General features: G+C 55.1%; 5 protein-coding genes across 5 annotated transcripts; 2 read left to right on the top strand and 3 right to left on the bottom strand.

The window, feature by feature from the left end:
- Positions 1 to 229: 229 nt before the first annotated feature.
- KVR01_001075 (uncharacterized protein) lies at positions 230 to 2,307 on the bottom strand. The gene has a single exon (XM_044794922.1). It carries the CDS (start codon positions 1,616 to 1,618, stop codon positions 356 to 358), a length of 1,263 nt encoding a protein of 420 aa, XP_044649030.1. The 5' UTR covers positions 1,619 to 2,307; the 3' UTR covers positions 230 to 355.
- Positions 2,308 to 5,971: 3,664 nt separating this feature from the next.
- KVR01_001153 (uncharacterized protein) lies at positions 5,972 to 6,747 on the top strand (the record flags this gene model as incomplete). The annotated part of the gene is made up of 4 exons (XM_044782738.1): positions 5,972 to 6,160; positions 6,276 to 6,319; positions 6,381 to 6,597; positions 6,661 to 6,747. The coding sequence occupies 4 exons, from the start codon at positions 5,972 to 5,974 to the stop codon at positions 6,745 to 6,747; spliced, it is 537 nt and encodes a 178-aa protein (XP_044649108.1).
- Positions 6,748 to 7,110: 363 nt separating this feature from the next.
- KVR01_001619 (tetratricopeptide repeat-containing protein EMW1) lies at positions 7,111 to 10,318 on the bottom strand. The gene has a single exon (XM_044793924.1). The coding sequence runs from the start codon at positions 10,294 to 10,296 to the stop codon at positions 7,168 to 7,170; it is 3,129 nt and encodes a 1,042-aa protein (XP_044649574.1). The 5' UTR covers positions 10,297 to 10,318; the 3' UTR covers positions 7,111 to 7,167.
- Positions 10,319 to 10,457: 139 nt separating this feature from the next.
- On the bottom strand, positions 10,458 to 16,309 carry KVR01_001475 (uncharacterized protein). Its single transcript, XM_044785593.1, has 3 exons — positions 15,754 to 16,309; positions 15,052 to 15,466; positions 10,458 to 14,950 (listed from the first exon to the last, which is right to left on the bottom strand). Exons 1-3 carry the CDS (start codon positions 15,873 to 15,875, stop codon positions 10,934 to 10,936), a joined length of 4,554 nt encoding a protein of 1,517 aa, XP_044649430.1. The 5' UTR covers positions 15,876 to 16,309; the 3' UTR covers positions 10,458 to 10,933.
- A 613-nt stretch (positions 16,310 to 16,922) lies between these two features.
- KVR01_001216 (uncharacterized protein) lies at positions 16,923 to 19,511 on the top strand. Its single transcript, XM_044782483.1, has 4 exons — positions 16,923 to 17,951; positions 18,019 to 19,054; positions 19,122 to 19,233; positions 19,292 to 19,511. The coding sequence occupies exons 1-4, from the start codon at positions 17,511 to 17,513 to the stop codon at positions 19,437 to 19,439; spliced, it is 1,737 nt and encodes a 578-aa protein (XP_044649171.1). The 5' UTR covers positions 16,923 to 17,510; the 3' UTR covers positions 19,440 to 19,511.
- The last annotated feature ends 208 nt before the right edge of the window (positions 19,512 to 19,719 follow it).

Here is a 19,719-nt window from a genome sequence, read left to right as displayed (position 1 = left end):
ATGCACTCTACTTAGCTAATCAGCCGAAGTGGTCTTTTTACCTTTGGCGATGCAGGATTATATATAGCTTTACTGCTGCTTCCCCCGCACTATTCCTTACTTAAGTAGGCAACTGTAGCTTCAAATTAACGGCTCTTTACAGATCATTTGACACAGGCGTGAGCACGTCTCACCTACGCCAAAGTCTGCCAAATTACCAAATAACTATCAAAGATCTTGAACGCTCAAATTTGAAAGGCATTGAAGTGTATTTGAAAAAAGACCTATGTCCAGACTACCTTAACGCCAACCCATGATATTGGTCTGATGGTCTATCCCAATTGGACAATCCGAAGCACGCTGCTAAATCGACAATTCAGAAAACAAGGGGCAGGCCACGCTTCTTGGAAGCCGCGACGATAGTAAGCGAGGATGAGGTGCCAGGTGTGCACTTGGTTCCTGCAGAGACTGGCATCTCGGCCGACCACACTCCTCCAGACATACACATTCTGAATGACGCCCCACTTGAGGAGCACTCCGACTCGCCCTCGGTACAAGAGCCGCCGGAGGAAGAGCCAGAAGAACCCGATCCAGCGCCGCTACCAGCTCCAGCGCCGCTACCAGCTCCTGAGCTGCTACCAGCGTCGGTAGGAGTGGCCGGGGCAACGGAAGTTGCAAAGCCAGAAGGTGACCCAGTTGCAGCGGGGGCGGTTGCAGCCGGGGCGGTAGGGGTTGGCGCGGAACCGCCAGAGCCAGAAGAGCCAGAGCCGGAAGAGCCAGAGCCGGAAGAGCCAGAGCCGGAAGAGCCAGAGCCGGAAGAGCCAGAGCCGGAAGAGCCAGACCCAGAGCCAGAAGAACCAGGGCCAGAAGAACCAGGGCCAGAGCTGCCGCCATCGGACGAGCCGCCGCTGCTTGAGCTGCCGGCGGTGACGCCCTTTGCAAAACAATTTGCACCAGTAAGGTCAGCAAAGGCAGGGTCAGAGGAGGCAAGCTTCTCAACATTGTCGCCTGGGACAGGGTACTGCGGCGATGAAGACAGGACGGATTTGCAGTCGTTGATGTCGGCCAGGTTGTAGACAGCCAGGGGAGGGTAGGCGTCGAGGGCGTCGGCACGCTGGTGGATGTTCATTGCGCGCCTCTTGGAGCCAGAGCCACCCTGGATGGTGAGCGGGGCGCAGTTCATGTAGTACTCGGGCTGGCCGCTGAGCTTGCTGGTCCAGGTCCAGGCATAGCTGTAGTCTCCTGGGGGGATGTCGGCAGGGATCTTGACGTCGTATTCACTAGGGCTGGAGCCGTCCTTGGAAGGGCAGCCACCCTCGATGGAGAGGATGACAGACCACCGGGTCGAGGCAGAGGGCTGCATGTCGGTGGTCAGGGCGACCTGGCAGGAGCCGCCGCCGTGGACAGCAGAGCCAGAGAAGGACATCTTGACCGACTCGCCGGCAGTGGCGGTGTTGGACAGGCCATTGGTCGAGTAGAAGGTTGCGGGATCTCCACTGAGCTTGCAAGGGTAGTTGCTGGCGGTGAGGGGGGAGTTGTCAGGGTTTCCGTATGGCTTTGGGTTGGCCATGATCATGTGGGCTGAGGTAGCACCGGAGAGCGCCAGCACAGCGGCGACGTTGGAAGCAGACAGCATCATGATGCGTGTGACAAAGTGTTGGGTATCTCTGAAGGGCGAAAAGTGACGGTTGAAGTGAGTTGGACCGTGGGACTGGAAAGATGGCAGCCGTAGTCGAGGTCAGGAAAACAAACAAAAGCTCCAGGCTTTTTGCGTATTTTTTCGAGGGAGTGTCTGGTGATAGAGAGCAAGAGAATAAGGCAAAAAAAAAAAAAAAAGGAAGAATGAATAGAAAGAGTTTGTGATGCTTGATGGTGCCAGAATCATGAGATGGGAAGGCCAAAGGGGGCGAGGTGAGCGACTTGATATAAGTGAGGGATGGCTTCACGGCAAGGCGGCCTCGCATTGGCGCATGGCGCATGGCGCGAGGCCGCGAGGCAGTGGGCATTGTCAGCATTGTGGGGGCTTTGTTGGGTAACAAAGGACCGGTCTGGTTGTTTGTGTTCTGTTCGTCTGATAGACTTGAGCAGACGTGTGCATGGCTGACCCAGTATTGAAGATTCAACCACAGCGAATCGGCCAGGGTGGGTCGCTGCCGTCCGGGGCGGGAAGTCAAAGAAGGCAGGGGGTGGAGGTGGACAATGGCATTCGAAACGAAACAAGACATGCTGACATGGCAGAATGGCAGAATGGCAGAAGTGCCAAAGAGGCTGAGAGGCTCAAGAGATGATCGGCGGGGTGGGGACGGCAGGACGGCAGGACTAGGGCACAATGGCAGATCCTGGAGTCTAACCGTCGAGGCCCCACGGCCAATCGAAAAGTCTCCGGTCGCCCCTGCCCCTGAGAACTCAAACATCAGCGCCTCAGGGTGGGTCTTTTCAGTCTGGCACACAGCCAATCAGCCCCCGCGGCTCGACCTCGCCTGCCCTTTGGTGAGACCAGGCCAGCCAGGCCAGCCAGGCCTACCTCCCATGAGGCTCAATGAGGCTCCATGAGGCAGCCTCCATCCCATCTTGTCCCCCGCCTGCACTGCTGCAATCTCCCTCCTTTCAGCTGCTCTTGTCACCGCCGTCATGTCCGTGTCGGCACCACCCAGCCTGCCAGCCCACCACAGCAATCAACCCCACACCATCTCTGCCCTGCAGGCAAAATGCATTGGCCCTCGCCCGCCCTCGCCCACACAGCCCACACAGCTAATACTGTGTAAACAACCATGCAAACAACCATGCATGTTTCACCAGCAGCCAGTCCCGCCCGAGAAGAATTCACATGAGAACCACAACCCACAATATTGCCTGATTCAGACCTTCGTCAACTGCCACAGAGGCTGCCTCCTGCCATCGCCACTCCGTTTGCCCCACCTCTTCGGACATGCACCCCATATCACATCAATCCCTCACCATAGTTGATGAATATCAAGCGCCGTCGACAATGTTTGGACGTCGGCACCTCTGTGCCCACATCTCCACTTCGGATGAGCCACCATGCCCTCGCCACCCTCCATTCATGCCCACTACTAGTAGACTAAAAAGCTTTTGCTACACTTGAATCCCGGGAGCGGCCTCCCAAGGCTACTTTAGCCAAAACCAAAATCCCCTTTTTGAGCAGTATGACCTCCCAATTGTGCCCAACAATCCGCTTGCCCCTCGAAATAAGCCCGGCATCCAGGAAAGCGGTCCCCTGTCCAGAATCCCATTGTTGGCAGAACACACTAACCTGCCGTGCTTGCGACTTCATCCAGATGTTTCGTTTTGTTGGTTTTTTCTGGTATCGGGGGAGGGGGTTCTGGTTTCACCCTTGCCCCTCGCTTAGTATGAATATTTGGCATGGGACACATGCTCTTAGCAGCACATCACAAAACAAACAAGTGTGGACAACATCCTACTCGACAAAGCATGGCCACCCGTGACATGAACAAGCCCCTTGAATGCTCCCATAACAAACATTGATGGTGTTAGCCTTTTTAAACTCTAATTATCTTAGCATAAATTAATATAATCTAAAATATAAATATAAGCAGCCACTCTTAAAGGAAACTAAGAGTTGCTCCCCCCTCCCTTTATTAAATTCTTTAAGTATATAAGTATTTATATTTTTATAATTAAGATTTAATTAATACTAACTTTTAAAAAATAAGTTTTTTAATAATATTATTATAATATTTATATTTAAATAAAAAGTTTAAATATATATATAACTTTTTTAATATATAAAATATTTTTATTTTTAAAAATAAAAACTTATATATAGTTTTACTTTTATTTTATATATATTAAAAATATATATAACGTTTTTATATAATAATAAAAAAGTTTATATATTTAATAAATTTAATAAATTAAAAGTAAAATTATTATTTTTATTTAATAATAATTATTTTTAAAATATTTATATAAAATTAATATTATTTTATTTTATTAACTTTATATTTTTAATATTAATAAATATTAAATTAATTATAATTTTTAATTAATAGTTAAACTATTAAAAAGTATTATAAAATAATCTTTATAACTTATAATAAAAGTTTAAATAATTTATAAAAATTATTAATTTAAAATTAAAGTTATTTAAAGAATAATATAAAAGTAATAAAGTTATAATTTTATATTATATATAATATAAAGGTTACTTAAACTAATAAAATAAATAAAATATATAAATTTATTAATTAATTTTATAAATAATTAACTTATAACTTTAATATTTTAATTAGTTTTCTTATTATAATAAAAACTTAATATTTAAGAAATTTAAAACTAAGGTAATTAAGAAACTTTATTTCTAACTATAAGAACTCCTTCTTACTTAGAGATATACTTAGAAAGGAAGGACTATTATAATTAGGGCTAGGGGTTAAGGGTAGTAAATAGGCCCCATAGGGGTCCCTATAGGTCCCCTTATCAATAAGGCTACCACACTATTACCTCTCACCCCAAAGCCCAAGGGGCAACCTTCCTTTCTTCCTTTCTTCCTTAAGCAACCCTACTCTTTAAATCCACTCTATTTAGTGCAAACTTCAAGCCCTTATACCGTAAAGCCCAAGTAACATCTCAATTATAAGTTATAGCCGTTACTAGAAAGTATTAGTCAGTAAATAGTTTACAGCACCCCCTAAGTATACGGTGCGGTAATAAATAGGCAGAGTCCCTCTTGATATAGCCGTTCATCATAATTACAAAATCTTCCTAGCACAGCGCCATCACCATCGGCATAACGGAACCATTGGTGATGGTCATCCCCAGTCAGCACCTGGGCATAAGGCGTACCAGCCGAGTTGGAGTAGGGATGGGTTCGATCGATGGATCCGGTTTAAAGCAGCAATTAAAGCTGATCTCGCTAGCATCGTCTGTGCGGCTGTCACAAGGATGTCTCCTGCTTTCTAGCCAAGTGACAAATCGCGATTTAAGCCTACAAGCTTTGCTTGGGTGTCCACTACGCGTCTTCCTCCCATTCTCCCACAAGACAATCTCCCATAGGATAACCTCTTATAGGACAACTTCTTAACCCCCAACAGGAGAACTTCATATGAGTCAACAAACGAGATGTAGACAAGCAGTCACAGTGGCTCTAATAATATCAAGTTATGGTGGTAATGGTGATAGTATATGTGACTATTATCAAATATCAGAACCATGTGAAATTTAACGCTGGGTCTTTGACTGTGTCTCGACCTCGGCAGTTGCGCGAGGTGCGTGCGTAACATGTGTGAGCACACATTTCATAATCGTGATGCCACAGAAGTAGTAAAGTATGACACATGACAGATCCAGCTAGCAACACTCGTCTTGGCAAGAAACAGGAGTACAATTTTAGAGCCAGAGCTGGAATGGTGCGTACTCATGGTTCTGACTAGGACGAGTCAGGTTTGAATGGTGACCGAGAGATGGGGTGGGTTCGCATAGCTTTTTCTATTTCACACGCTCACGCTTGGCCATTTTGCAAGGCGGTGTCGTGATCGTTTCTTTGACAAGATGACGCCACTCTTGCTACTTCTACGCCCTTTGCAAGACAGTGGATTTCTTATCTGGACTTCTGGACCATCGCCGGATCCGCAACCCAATGAAAAGATGGTGCGGCACAAAAGCTCCAAGTATTCCGGAGTAACTGCAGCCACGAGTGACATGATTGCAAGCGACGCACCTGTCCTCGGAGCTCGCTGGGGCTATGATGAGCCGCACCTTGCTAGCGTGCACTCGAGTTCGTGCGATGGAAAGGATTACGAGAGTCTTTAACAAAATGATGGTAGAGCCCTCAAGAGCAAGGGGCCCAAGCGAGAAGACAAGCGGAACAATGGGACCAGATAGAAAATCAGAACGAATCCTCGATTGAGTGTCCCAGCCCTGACCGTGACTTTTTGCTCCTCCATACTCAGCTTGACCCGAATGAGCCCCCATATGTTTAATTTACTATCTATCGTCTTGAACCCGAAAAATGAAGCTCAAGACTGTGTTGCTCATATTCAGCGCGGCCATCGCATCGTCAAGCCCTGCCATTGTGCCTAACAGCGGCGGCAATGTTGGGGACTCGAGCATCGAGGAAGTACGAATGCTGCCACCCGGCTCAGATATCCCGGGTCAGAACACACTAAATCTTTGCAAGGGTGAACATAGCCACGACGCCGTATGTATAGAGCTCCGGCCGTCCCCCCCCCCCACTATTTAATGACCGTGAAAGCACCAAACCCATGAGAAAGAGCACTCTGGACCCGAAACATGACCAGGACTAATCAAAGTAGGTTGTGATCGACCAAGTTGACTTCATCCCCAACCCGCCCAAGAAGTGAGTTACGTTGTTCCCAAACGACTCCGTTTATACGTGCCGTGCTGAGGGTGTATGACAGGGGCCAGTCCCTCACAGTCGCGGCAGCAGGCACCGTAACCGAAGCTATCGTACCGGGCGCAGTCGTTGAGGTGAAGGTCCATTTCATCGGCTCTCAGATATACCACCATAAATTCGATATTTGTGACGAGCTAGGGAGGCTGGGGCACAAGTGCCCACTGGAATCAGGCCAGTACCATTTTAACAAGACCTTTGACGTCCCCAAGAAGGTCCCCCACGTAAGCAGCAGCCAGAGCTCTGACAGAATGCACTCCCCTCTTGTCTCACAATGATCTCGACAGGGGACTTATCAGTTGTGGGCGGGTGCCAAGCTTCCGAATGGCCATGCCATCACCTGCATTGACGGAAAAATCAAGGTAGATCGTTGAGTCCGTCATGGTCATCGAATGCGTTACACGGGGTCGTGATGGGTGAAAAATGAAGTTGCGAATGGGCATGTGGGTGGGTAGTTTGGTTGAGAACAACAGAGGCTAGGCTAACGTGTCATTCATTCATTGTTTCAGTCGCTCATGAGGAAATACTCTGACATGGATCTTGAAGCAAACAACTCACCATGGTCCAGTAGCATGCCCAACCGCCCGGGAGTCCTTGCAGTTGTTACGCCCGAGGTCATTTCCTAACCTCGACCACTCACTTGGGCCACTAGCATGACGGGGCGCAGCGTAGCCCTCGGAGAACTCAATGAGGCAAGCTTGCTTTTGGCAACCCATTCACAACCGAACAGAACGGCCTGGAATATAATCGTGACCTTGTCCTAGAAGTTTCTATTCCCTGGGTATCTGTTCTGTCTATGCCTTCAGTCCGTCCAGAAGCCCCTTCAAAGTCAGCCAGCCCTCACTACCCTCCCAATTCTCCTTGGCCTTGCCCATCACGCTGCGGATGGCGGCCCTGGCCTTTGCCCTCCACTTCTCCCTCATATCCTCCACCTGTGTGCCATAGTTCTCCAGCACTGCAACCAACTCGTCTGTCCTCTGCACCACGACTTGCCAAGCCTCGTTATCCTCCAGCCAGTTTCCCCTGTTGCCGCCGCCGCCGCCGCCGCCTTCTTCTGGCCCGGACTTGGCAGAGTCGACAGTCAGGCCGCCGCCCATGGAGCTCGCGCCCGATGTAGCTCCCCCAACAGCTGCACGCCACGCTTTCTCCGATGCGTCGATGGCGCCGTGGTAGTCCCTCTTCCAGACCCGTAGGCGCGAGACTAGCTCCCAGAGCTCGGACCGGCTCGTGATGAGTGGCACAATTTCGCTCTCCATCATTTCGTTGACATTCCGCTCCACGCTGCCACGTGGCGGCTCGTAGAAGCCGTCCGGGTTGGGGTCGTTCTTCTTCTCGGCAGCCAAGACGCCATCTGTCAGGAGCAACCTTAGAATGCCGTCGTCTAGGGCGGCTTCTGTCTGGCGGAGCCGGATAATTGACCGCACCGCCTGTATTATCTCGAAGAAGGGCATGGGTCGCATGCGTGTGGCCAGTGTGATGACATTGTCCCAGATGCGCCAATTGTCGCCTGCTATTGACGCTCCTCGTTTGTATGCCTTCATCGACTGTACGAGCAGCATCGCTGGATCTCGTGGACTCGTTTTCGTCGAAGGTTGTGGCTCCTCATCGTCTTCCTCGTCGCCTGCGCGCTGGTGTCTGTTGGTTGGCGCCTCGCTCTCGCTGCCGGCTTCTTTAGCCCTCTGGCTCTCGCCCACGGCTTCGAGATACATGCTGTACAGGGCACTGCCCAGATTGCTCCATGTCCGCGCATCTTCGCCGCCGGACGTGTCATTTGAAGCCCCGATTGCACGCGTGTACGACTCAGCCGCGTCACCGAAGAGCCCCAGCCGAAGATTAATGTCGCCCAGCCGATTCCATAGCTCTGGTGCGATCCGGTTCACAGACACGGCTAGATTATACGCCTCGCGAGCCTTGCGCCAGTCCTTCAGGGCGAGATAATGCTCCCCCAGCGACTTCTGGGCCCGAGCATACCTTTTCTTCGATATCTCCCAAGCCCGTTCGTAGTGCGCCACGGCTGAGTCGGGCTCCATATCGCCCAAGATACAGAACAATCTCGGTGCGTTGGGCTGGGGCGGAGTCCTCTCTGGACCGGTGAAATCCTCAGCCTTGAGCAGCGATATGTCCATGTTCTCGTCGATGTCTTCACCGGGTGCTGCCGAGCCTTGGCGCTTGCGGTGGAATAGTCGCCACCGGATGATGGCTCGCGCCTTCTCCTCGCCACCGCTCCCCCTCCCGCTACCATCCCCTTCATCAAGCGTCGCGCTACTTGCCAGGCAAAGCGCGACCTCAGCCCAGAGTTTGAGGCGTTTGAATATCTCAAGAGCAGACATGAGTGACCCGACACCTGTCCATGCATAGGCCAATTCCGACTCGAGGTGCCACCGGGGAGGTGACGAGAGAGCGTGTATGTACTGTAGCCTGACATCCGCTGAAGCGGACTCGGTCGGCTCACCGGTGGGGAAGAACGATCTTGGCTTCTCATCCACCGGCGCGGCTGATGTCCTGTCCAGCTTCACCTCGTGCTCCGCTTCAACCGAAATAGCCGGGACATTTCTGTTCTTGTCCCCTCCTGTCGGGACCCCATCATGGCTCGGGGCAGAGTCCTCGGCGGTATCAACGAGGACCTGGTCAATGACCGCCTGCATCTGCAGCACGCCTCTTTCCACCGTCCTGCTGTGGTGCACCTCAATCCTCGACCGCACTAGCAGTGCCTGCGTGTACACCTGCCAGTTTGTACTTTTATCGTTGATGACTCGGACCGCAAATGGTAGGATCTCCTCCGAGGTGAGGGAGTCTGCCGGCGAGAACACATCCTTGAGCGTGGCTTCTGTGAGAAGGATGATCTGGTCGAGGGTCGAAAGCTGCGGCTGTTGGTCGGCTTTAATGCCCCGCAGCTGGACAGGGAGCGATGATTCTGTGGCGCCCATGTTTTGCTCGCCGTGCTTCACCTCTGTTGCGTCCTTGGAAAACTCAATATTCTCCAGTAGGGTGTCGTCGTTGAGCGGTAGCGCGTGGGGGGCCTCCTCCGCCCCCTTCACGTCGTCTCCTCCGTCGGGCACCTCGACTGAGCTCCTCGCGAGAACCACGAGCTGGCTGGTGCTCTTATCCTGGAATCTAGTTCTCTTCCCGAGCGCCCCGGACAGGGCGTAGGCAAACCCGTTGAGCTCCGCAGCAAGGTTCAGGGCCTCCCGTGCTTTGACGTCCTGGCCCAGCATGATGCAGACATTTGCCTTTTCCAGCAAGAACCGCACCTTGTCCTCTGATGAGTATTCCGATGCAGCGTCTGAGACGTCCCACGCCTCGCCGATGAGCTGACTTTCCACCCGGGCCAGCCCTGCTTGGATCTTTTCTACCAGGGTTGGTACTTCGCTCATTGCCATGTTCCTGGTGAAGACGCTCCCCGAGCTCAGGCTGGGATGGACAAAGAGCTTGTAGTGCCAGACATTTAGCCTCAGCTTCATCCATGCCAGACTCACGCCCGATTGATGCCCCGCTTCAGCTCGGGCCGCTGCCCAATTCGCCTCTGACGTCTCATTCTCGATGACAAGTCTCGCCAGGCAGAACAGATCTATGTGAGGGATGAAGGGGTATACGCCGACGCCGTCCACATCTAGGGACCGGATGCCGAGATCAAACTCGGGTGTGCCCAAATATGGGGCCGTTAGGTCGGTTTGGTCGCGCGTGAGAACAGGCCCCGTGACATTGGCCTGGAGGAAGGCATTGAAGGCAGCCAGGCCATCCGACAATGATGGTGCCATTGGTGCCATTGAAGAAGGAACAGTGACCCAAGAGCCCAGCGTGCCAGGCAGAAGAGGCAGAAGAGGCAGAAGGCTGAGTTGTGACGGCCACGTCGCAAACCAGAGGCCTGCTTGGTCTCCAGGCTTGGGTTTTGGATGGGCCATGCATGCACCATGGAGGGGCATCTGAAAATTTGCTGGGGCAAGGGCTTATCTTATCAGCTGGCACACTGAGAACGGTACCGAGTACGGCGTATCCTGGACGGCCTTTTCCCAAGAATAAAAATACTCCACCCAGCAGGATACTTACTTAAGGTACCTAGGTAGTCAGTCTTGAAGAAATGTCATTGGGCGGGAGAAGAACATGTTTGGGGAGCCATCAGGCACCTTTTACAATTCTACCGCGTCTACTTAGTAACTACTACCGCCGCTTCCTTGCCCAACCTGCCGAAGCAGGGCTGTGTGTAGGGCTGTGTATCGCTGGGACTAACTAAGCTTACTCCCTTTCATCAACAACACTGTTTGCTGGGTGTGTTGCCGGGCGTTGCGTCACTTCATGGGCCTACACTTGCCAGATCTTGGCCGTGAATGCGACTGTTACCCCCGTCTCTACCCCCGTCTCTACCCCCGTCTCTATCCCCGTCTTGACGGAGAGAAACCTTGCTCTTGTATCCAGAGCCCTGGTCAGCCATGGCCCACACGCGCAACCAAAAGACTCAAAACAACCGGCGCATTTTTACAGCGCATCACCGGCACCCATGATCCCTGGCATCCTCACACAACAGCTTCAAAGGACACAGGTACAGGTCGCTGAGGGATCAGCTCATTTCTTGCCCTTCTTCCTTCCAGGCACAACCTTGAAGCCAGCCGCACCGACGACATCGGTGTCCTTGACCTGGCTGGTAGAGCCACCCTTCTTGGCCACCTCGGACCATCCCCCAGCACCAGCCCCGGACTTGGACTCGCTGACTGCGGCAGGCTCGAATATGCCTTTGTCTGCCTGCTTCTTTCGTCGGATGAACTCCTGGGCGAAGCGCGGTGCGTCCATGGTCGAGCTCACTCCGTAGATAATGTCCTTAATCATGTCGCTTTCGGGAGGGATACCCGTAGTCAGGAGCGCCGCAACCTCATCAACTGGTGTACCAGGGTTGAGGCCTCTGGTCAATTCCGTCCTCACCCACCTCTGGAACTCGCCCTGTGCTTCGCTAGTAGTGCTGCTGCTGCTGCTCTTGATGGCTGCGGCCGCGGCCGACTTGACTTGGGCCTTGCTTGCTTGGGATGATGGGGAGCGAACAGAGGAGGCGCTCGGTGATTGGGTGGGGCCCTGGACTTGGGATGAATGAGCCGCCGGCGCAGTGGGTACCTTGACCCTTCCACCAGCCCCAACTGTTGCCCAACCACTAGCCGTGGTGGGCGAAGCGCTGGCGGGGGAGGAGGAGGCGGCGGCGGCGGCGGCGGTGGCGGTTGTAATGCCTGGTGGCCCGGTCTTGCTGGCAAGCTCGGCGTAACGTTTGCCCAAATTGGAGGCGCCGGCGGCTGCAGCTGTCTGCGACGCCTGTTCCTTCACTGCCTTCTGCTTTCGTGCTTCCTCCTCGCGCTGGATCTCGGCCAGCGTCTTCTTGCGATCACCACCGGTGGGCGTGACGGGTGTCGCCACTGCACCGGCCTTGACAGTGCTAGGCTTGGACCATGGGCTGGACACTGACGGAGCCGGGGATCCGCTGCCCCAGGTGCTGGATGTGGGTAGCCCGGGAAGTACGACTGGGTTGGCTTTCTCGCGTTCCTTGGCCAGTGCCGCCTCCTTCTCTTGAGCGGCGCGGCGCTCTGCCTCTAGCTTGGCTGCCTTCTTGGCTTCCGCCTCCTGGATCTCCTTGAGGCTGGGTCCCTTCTGCGCATCGGAAACGGGGTCGCGGGCCCAAGGAGCCAAAGGGGGCGGGGCCGCAGTAGCACTGTCAGGAGTTTGGCTCTGAGAGCGCGGCTCGGCGTATTGATCTGCAATATTAGACCGCCGTTGGGCAGTCGGGGCAGGCAGGTGCGTCGCCGTCGACGGGGGCGGAGGGAACGGCATCGGAAGGCCGGTTGACGCGGACTGCTTTGCCCATGCATCTTCCTCCTGCGCCTGTCGGTGGGCGGCCTGAGCAGCATCAGCTTGCGCCTTCTGCACCTGTTGGGTCAGGGACAGGCTCTGCGTTGGCTGGGCCTGTCGGTTTTGCTGCGACTCAGCATGCTTCGACTCGGGCTGCGACTGTGAAGGTGCCTGAGCGGCCTCCTTTATCAGCCGAGAAGTCTCGGCACGATTCGCAGCGACGGCTTCGTCAGCCTGTCCCTTGGTCGGCCCACTTGGAGAAGGGCCCAGTTGGGCTTCCTCGTCGGCGCGCTGTGTGGGTATGCCTTGGTATTCCTGAAATTCCTTCAGTCTATCTTTGAACCCCTCGGGATCACTCTCCAGCTGGTCGACATTCGGAAGTCGACCCTTGAGGTCTGTTGTAGGAGGACCGACAGGCTGAGGCGGGAACATACCGGAGACGCCACCAGGTCCGTGATAATTTGCCATCAACTGGCGCTCTGAGTCCGTCATGTCCTGTCGGAGATGGTCAGGCCCCGCACTCATGGCATTGGGCAGGCCCGCGCCTTTGTTGACAGCTGAAGGCGGCTCAAAGAAGCCTGGCGTAGGCGCGCCGATTGCGCCGCCGATGGGCGGTTGGGGAGGCATCCCGATAGGCGAGGTCATACTTCCGAAGCTCGGCTGACTCTGCAAGCTGTGCATGCTAGCCTGGTGCTGCAGAGCCCCCGGGAGCCCAGTATGCACGCCACGGAAGTGACCCTGTTGCGACATCACCTCCCTCTGCCTGGCCATGGCTAGCTGCTCCTCCTGCTTGCGACGCTCCAGATTGTTCTGCTCCTCGGCGGTCAGGGTCTTGCCGTAGCTGGGGACAACGCCCAGCAGTGGTGGGATCACACCACGGGCATCACCTCCAGGTGGGAAAGTGCCGGCCTGCGGTGCGGGACCGTGAGGGATGCCAACCTGAGGCACAAGGAACGGCTCGCGAGAATTGCCTATCCTCCGAATAAGTTGGCCCAGAGGCTCAAAGTCCGGGTCCTCCACCTTGCGCACCCTAAGATCTTGCGTGAAGTAGTTGGCTTTGTACCATTCGTTCATTTCGAGACCTGTGAACGGTCCTTGCTGCTGGCCCTGGGGGTCCATGTACACCCATCGCATACGATCGGGCATGACCATAGTTCTTGCCTGGGTCTGTGGAGGCCCGGTAGGTAAGGGATCAGGGGTGAACGAGGTCGCCTGTTGAGACACGCCAAAAGGATGCCCTTGGGGAGCAGTGGCGAGAAGAGGCTGGTTGTGATCGGCTGTGGTGAACAGGCCAGGCGAGCTGACCGATTGGGGGGCCGAAAAGAGTTCCGCTAGGCTTCGACCTGCCATCGGACCAGGGCTGTCGGTATCGCGCTGGGAGCCGATTGTGCCCGCCCCAATAACGCCCAGAGGGTTGGTCTGTCGTAGTTCGGGGACAGAATCCGCGAGGGATTCCGTCTCTTGGTTTTGCATCTGGGCTTGCATGGCAGGAGGGAACAAGGACTGGATCTTGCTACTGCTCCGGAGGGAGCCCGTTCCTCCGAGGCCACCGCTCCCTGGTCCAAACAGCCCTCCAATACTGCCCAAGCCAGGGGAGTGCATGTCACCGCCTATAGGGCTGAAGACGGAACTCCCGAAAGCGCCACCAAAGGCAGAGCGCTCGCGGTCGGGGGTCGCGCTGGGGAACCCGGTGGGCCAACCCCCTATGTGACCCAGGGACGGGTAGTTCTTGGCACCTACGCTTGAAGTTTGGCTGCGATCACTGCCCTCAAATGCGGCGGCGGGGAAACCGCGCATTGAGCCAAAGTTGGAGTTTTGCTCGGACTGGGCGCCGATCGGCTGAGACTTGTCGTAGCCAAATTCGCCATGCTCATTGTCACCACGTTCTGCCGGGGGGCTCCGGTAAGGGTTGGTCTGAGATGGGCTGGCCGAAGACGCATTTCGGTCCCGACCAGTTCCCAGGCTGAGGCCGGACATCCCAAAGTCTCCCGTAGTACCCTTGACTGGCGTATCGAAGATCTGCGGTCCCGTCGTCGGCATCGGTGGCGGGCTTGTGTCCCGGGCACCACCTAAAGCAGCGCTGCCGCTTAGGCCGACGTCCCCCACAAAAGGATCCGTGTCGGTACGGGGACGAGATGCCCATTGCTGGTTCCCATTCGAGGCGGTGGCGGCGGCGTCTTCCGGGGGGGCGTTATCCTCCTTCCGGGAGAAGAAGCGAGAGCCGGTGCTCGCCCCGAAGCCCTTCTCGGCAGCGGCAGGGGTGGCGATGGAGAAATTCCCAAAGCCACCGAAACCTGAGGCAGTCACGGGCGTTGTGGTGGCCGAGCCGCCCCACACGGACGGGAAAGCAGCACCACCTGCGGTGTTGCTGCGAGCCAGCCCGGTGAATGTGGCCGGCCTCGCGGTGTCTGTAGCAGCGCCAGGTTTGTTTGATTCGTCCGGCGCGTCGATTTCCCTCGTGTCTGGGCGAGTCCTACCCAGCCAGGACAACTCAAACCGGCTCGGTCCAGCGCCAGTAGGCGAAACCAGGCCCCCGCCACCAGAGAACGGGTTGGTGTCAGTGGTCTCCCTGCGGCGGGTTGCAGGCCTTGGTGCGCCAGAGGGCGAGGTCAGATTATGAGACATTGAGGGTTTTCGCCCGTTGACGGCTGCACCCTGGCCGCTCTCCTTATTCTGCTGATTCGGCGGCTGGTTTTGCTGCTGCTGATTTTGCTGCTGCTGTTTCAGGGGAGAGTTGACGTCCGAGGTGTAGAGCTGCCGGCGACAGACTGATTAGCGACGCAGGAAGAAGAAAAAAAATAACAACAAGAGAACACAAATCGCACGGAGAGTCGCAGATCACAGACGGTACCCACCTCCTTTTCCTCGGCGGACATATCCTGGTGACCAAGTGGGCCCAATTCCCCGTCCTGGTCCCAGCAGACGGAGGGATCGTTGTGAGAATGTGCGTCATTAGGCTTGCCCCAGCCCCTGGTATTTTGCCCGTTGACATTGCCGCCGGGGCTAAAGTTTGGCATGAACAAAGGCTGTAGATCAACGTTGCCTGGGTCTGCCATCTTGCCAAAGTCCAACAAGTCATGCCTGGAGTATTTACCATTCGCAGTGTCCTGTGCCGGGGCGAACTGGGAAACAGAGGAAGGATGAGGCTCGTTCACGGAGCTGTTGAGCAGGTTGTCGATCGCAGGAAGGGCAGATGCTTGGTTGTTGAAGGGGGTGGTTGACGATCGTCGGAGGATGGCGGTTCCGTTAGAACGGCCCTCTCTTCGTAGCCTGAAGGATGGGTGGGTGTTGTTAGAAACGGCGTGCGCAAAGAGGGGCAAAATCGGCGGAGAGCAGCACTGATGGCCCGCAAGGGTTGGACGGGTATGCACGCAATGTGCAGGGACCGTGCCGTGATGGAGGACGGCCTGGGGCGTCTGAGAGAAGCGAGACGGGGCGAAACAGGCCGGCGGGCGCGGTAGCACGCAGAACTTGAGAATGACGGTTGCGCGGGGCCCAGCAGGAGATGCTGAGGGGGCATGAATGACGTGGAGGGAGCAGCATCGGGGAGCACTTACCAGTCACCACTGCCGCTGCCGTTGTTGCCACGAGAGTCACCTCGGGTGCTGGCTCTGTCGCGACCGGAATTCTGGCCAGCTGCGGCCGAAGCGAAGCTGGATGGCAAGTTTGGGCCAGCCATTGTTTGTTTATTTGTGTGTGAGAGTGGGTGAGTGGGTGAGTGGGTGCTAGGACGGATGGGAAAAGGGCGTCGAGGCGTGTCAGGAGAGCGGTGGTCGCGGGACCAAGGACGACTGTGGCCGACGCTGCTTGGGGGGACGCGATGATGCGAGAGAAGCTTCGCCTGAGGGGAGGATTGCGGACACGGGACGACACGACAAGCTCTGGCGTGGACGGTCGGGTGCCTGACGCGTTGGGACGGGGTGGATTGAGGAATCAAAAGGCTACAGATTGCTGCTGCAAGACAATAATGGTTTGGGGGGGTGAGATGGAATGGCAGTACCGGTGCGAGAGGAAGCCCTGTTTTGGTTGTTTGTGGTGCTTGACGGGGAAAAATCAAACTTCAAAAAATCAACATCACCGATTCACCAGGCAAGGCTTGGGACGGCTGGCCTGGACAGACACCCCCGACTACTGGCTGCCAGCCTGCCCAGTGTGACGAACGAAGCTTCATAGGTCAGGGCGCGCTAAAACCTTTTGCTGTGCCCAGTGGCCATAGTGGGGAAGTGCAGTAGGTACTCAAGTACCTACCAGAGTGGCTGGATGCTCGTAGGTTCTTGGGGGAGACGAGGCCTTGGGGGTTCCGTACGGTGCACGCAGGTACGTACCCAGCTACCCTGCCCTCCCTGGCTGCTTGTCGCAGCCAATTGCAGGGGGGCTGGGTGCCTACCTACTTCAACAACCTATCTACCTGCCAACCTAGGTAGGTAGTTCCCTAGGTAAGTACCTACCTAGGTAGGTAGGTAGGTAGGTACCTAGACACTTGAGCAGGTGCTGCCCGTACCGAGGACTGCACCCCACGCCTACATAGGCACTTGGCCACCACGTAGCCGTTCGGCACGCCCCAGCACGGCCGCTGCCATCAGGCCTTGGACCGGCCGTCCCTACGGGTCACGTGAGAGAGCACGTGCAGCCGGGCAGGCATCGCCGGCCAGCCGAGCAGCCCGGGGCTGTCTGGTCGCCCTGCCGCTCTGACCGTGACGTCTCCCATGGCTAGTGTAACCCTGTCGTTCGGAGTATGTGCCTAGGTATGTAGGTACCTACTTACCTAGGTATCAATAAGCTCCTGCCCACGGCCAATCCTCGGTGCATACGCACCATTTATTAACAACCTTGGAACCCATTTACTGTGCCATCGAGTCATTGTCATGTTTCGCCATGTCTCCCCTTCTTTTGTCAGCCCCTCCCGGTCTCTTGTTGTTATCAGCACACCCGGTGATTTATCTGCTCGGGCGAGACTCGAACTGCAAGAACCAATCAGTCCCGTTTCGTTTCTTTTCCCTTCCCGAGTCCTTCACAACGTCCGCGGGGTGGCCTTCCGGGTTAGATCCGAGGCCATAAAGGCAAAAAGGTCACACCGCGCTCCTCTAGAAAAGCCTGCTAGATCCGACGGGTCCTCAACGCGACTGACTTATCAGGTCCTTTTTCGAGATGATGAGCGAGTGTCTCAAGCACCGGGGTTACGTAATCGCGGCCCAGGACGTTATCTCTCTGCCGATGGCGCAATGAGTGGGAAAACGGGAAAACGGGAAAAACACTTAAAAACCGCGGCCGCCTCCCTGGCCTTGGGGTTCCGCAGACAACCTTAGCCGCAGCCATGAGCACCAACAGCAACTCGGGCCACGGCCAACCTGTCGTCCCGGAGGCAGTGGCGGGCAAGGCCCCTGCCGTTGTGGCCGTCACGCCCAGTCCTGCCTACCATCCACCCAACGGCGGCGGCGGCGGCAGCAGCGGCAGCGGCAGCAGCCAGGGTGGCCATGACCATGGCCTCGAAGACGGCGTCGACGAGGCCAATGTCGACGACCACGGCGGCGACCTCGTCACCGCGGCAGAGTTGCACGACCTCAAGCGGGGCCTGACCGAGCGTCATCTGAGCATGCTGGGGATTGCAGGCGCCATCGGCACGGGTCTCTTTCTGAGCCTCGGGGGCGCCATCCAGACCGGTGGTCCTCTCGGTGCTCTGCTGGGCTATGCGATGGTCGGCGGGGTCGTCTGTTCCGTACAGTTCGCACTGGGGGAGGTGACGGCCCTTTTACCGGTGAGCATTCGAGTGCCAGCACTGCCCCCTCGGGCCGGTGCCAAGTGCATCGCTGACCAGCGCACAGGTCACCGGCAGCTTCGTCAGGCACGCTGGCTTCCTCGTGGATCCCGCGCTCGAATTCGCCATTGGGTGGAACCTCGTCTACGGCAATCTCCTCAGCATCCCCTCGGAAATCACAGCCATTTGCGTGCTCTTCCAGTTCTGGACGGACATTAACAGCGCCTTGTGGATCGTTATCTTTATCCTCCTGACTGTCGTCGTTGGCGTGGCATTCGTCCGCATCTTCGGAGAGGTCGAATTCTTCTTTGCGGTCCTCAAGATCCTCCTGGTCGTGTTTCTCATCATCCTCGGCTTGGTCATAGACCTCGGTGGCATCCCGGGTACTCCCCGCATTGGCTTCAAGTACTGGAAAGACCCGGGTCCCTTTGTCGAGTATATCGGCACAGGCGGATGGGGGAAATTCCTAGGCTTCTGGGGTGTCATGACATCCGCCGTCTTCTCCTTCGCGGGAGTCGAGTCCATCGCCATGGCAGCAGCCGAGACCCACAACCCACGGCGCGCAATACCCCGAGCTTGCAGGCAAGTCTTTGCTCGGGTCCTGCTGTTCTACATGCTCGCAGTGCTTGTTGTTGGAATGCTTGTTCCTAGCAACGACCCGCGCTTGGGCGATGAAAGTGGCACTGCGGCACAGAGCCCCTTCGTCATCGCCGCCAGCGCCGCTGGCATCCGCGCGATTCCAAGTGTCGTCAATGCAATCGTCATTACAAGCGCATGGAGCGCAAGCAACCAGTCGCTCATGGCAGGCACCAGGGTTCTGTACGGGCTCGCGTTGAAGGGCCAGGCCCCCAAGATCTTCTTGCGGACTACGGCTTGGGGAACACCCTACATGTGCGTGGCCTTGTTCACAGCCTTCATGTTCCTCAGCTTCCTGACGCTAAGCAACAACGCCATGACTGTGTTCTGGTGGCTTGTCGATCTCACCGCTGCCGGTGTGCTCGTCAGCTGGTGTACAATCCTGTTGAATCACCTCCGCTTGAAGCTGGCAATGAAGAAGCAGGGGATTCCCGTGGCAAGATTGCCGTGGCATAACTCTTGGACCTGTGAGTTGGAACCTTTTACAGCTTGACCACTGTCTCGTCAACACTAACGCGGACATGCCCGACAAAGTTTATAGTTCCTCCATTTCGTTATGCTTGTGCGTCGTCATTCTCCTCACAAACGGCTTCAGTTGTTTCACCAAAGGCAACTGGGACCCTGAGACATTCGTGTCGTCTTACTTGTTAGTCCTCCCTGCAACGCTTTATGAATTCAACGCACAACACCTAACCTGTTTGTAGGGATATCCCTCTTGTCATCTCCGCATTTCTGATCTGGAAATTTTACAAGAAGACAAAACTATACTCCTTGGACGAGATACCCATTGCGGACGCTTTGAGGCAGGCTGATATAGAGGAAGCTGCTAGAATACAAAGATACCATGACTAGATCTTGAAAAAAGCGAACAATCGGTTAGATAGAGAGTTCAAATAGTTGTGTGGTTTAACTTCGAGGCATGATACCATTAATAAATTAATTTGCTTTAGCCGGCTGTGAGCCAACGCTATTTAGTTATGCCTTCCAAGTTTGGATGCCCGTGTGTTCAACAAGTTCATCAGGGCCGCGGAGGCAACTCCATCTCACCCCGCAAATTGGACTGCGCCATCTAGTTGGTTGAAATGTCAAGGCCACCCTTTTCCCGTAACTCCAGTCCGTGTGCAATGTAGAG

The sequence above is a fragment of the Diaporthe batatas genome (genome assembly GCF_019321695.1).
Source record: "Diaporthe batatas strain CRI 302-4 chromosome Unknown Contig00002, whole genome shotgun sequence".
Classification (NCBI taxonomy): Eukaryota; Fungi; Ascomycota; class Sordariomycetes; order Diaporthales; family Diaporthaceae; genus Diaporthe; species Diaporthe batatas.
This window is presented reverse-complemented; position numbering and strand designations above follow the sequence as displayed.

Excerpts from the sequence above, each read along its gene's own strand:
- KVR01_001075 (XM_044794922.1), bottom strand. The coding sequence starts at position 1,618 with ATGATGCTGTCTGCTTCCAACGTCGCCGCTGTGCTGGCGCTCTCCGGT.
- KVR01_001619 (XM_044793924.1), bottom strand. The coding sequence starts at position 10,296 with ATGCCCCTCCATGGTGCATGCATGGCCCATCCAAAACCCAAGCCTGGA.
- KVR01_001475 (XM_044785593.1), bottom strand. The coding sequence starts at position 15,875 with ATGGCTGGCCCAAACTTGCCATCCAGCTTCGCTTCGGCCGCAGCTGGC. Across the intron at positions 15,467-15,753 it reads GGCAGCGGCAGTGGTGACTG|GCTACGAAGAGAGGGCCGTT; the intron begins GTAAGTGCTCCC and ends CCCATCCTTCAG. Across the intron at positions 14,951-15,051 it reads TGTCCGCCGAGGAAAAGGAG|CTCTACACCTCGGACGTCAA; the intron begins GTGGGTACCGTC and ends TGTCGCCGGCAG.
- KVR01_001216 (XM_044782483.1), top strand. The coding sequence starts at position 17,511 with ATGAGCACCAACAGCAACTCGGGCCACGGCCAACCTGTCGTCCCGGAG. Across the intron at positions 17,952-18,018 it reads AGGTGACGGCCCTTTTACCG|GTCACCGGCAGCTTCGTCAG; the intron begins GTGAGCATTCGA and ends ACCAGCGCACAG. Across the intron at positions 19,234-19,291 it reads ACATTCGTGTCGTCTTACTT|GGATATCCCTCTTGTCATCT; the intron begins GTTAGTCCTCCC and ends ACCTGTTTGTAG.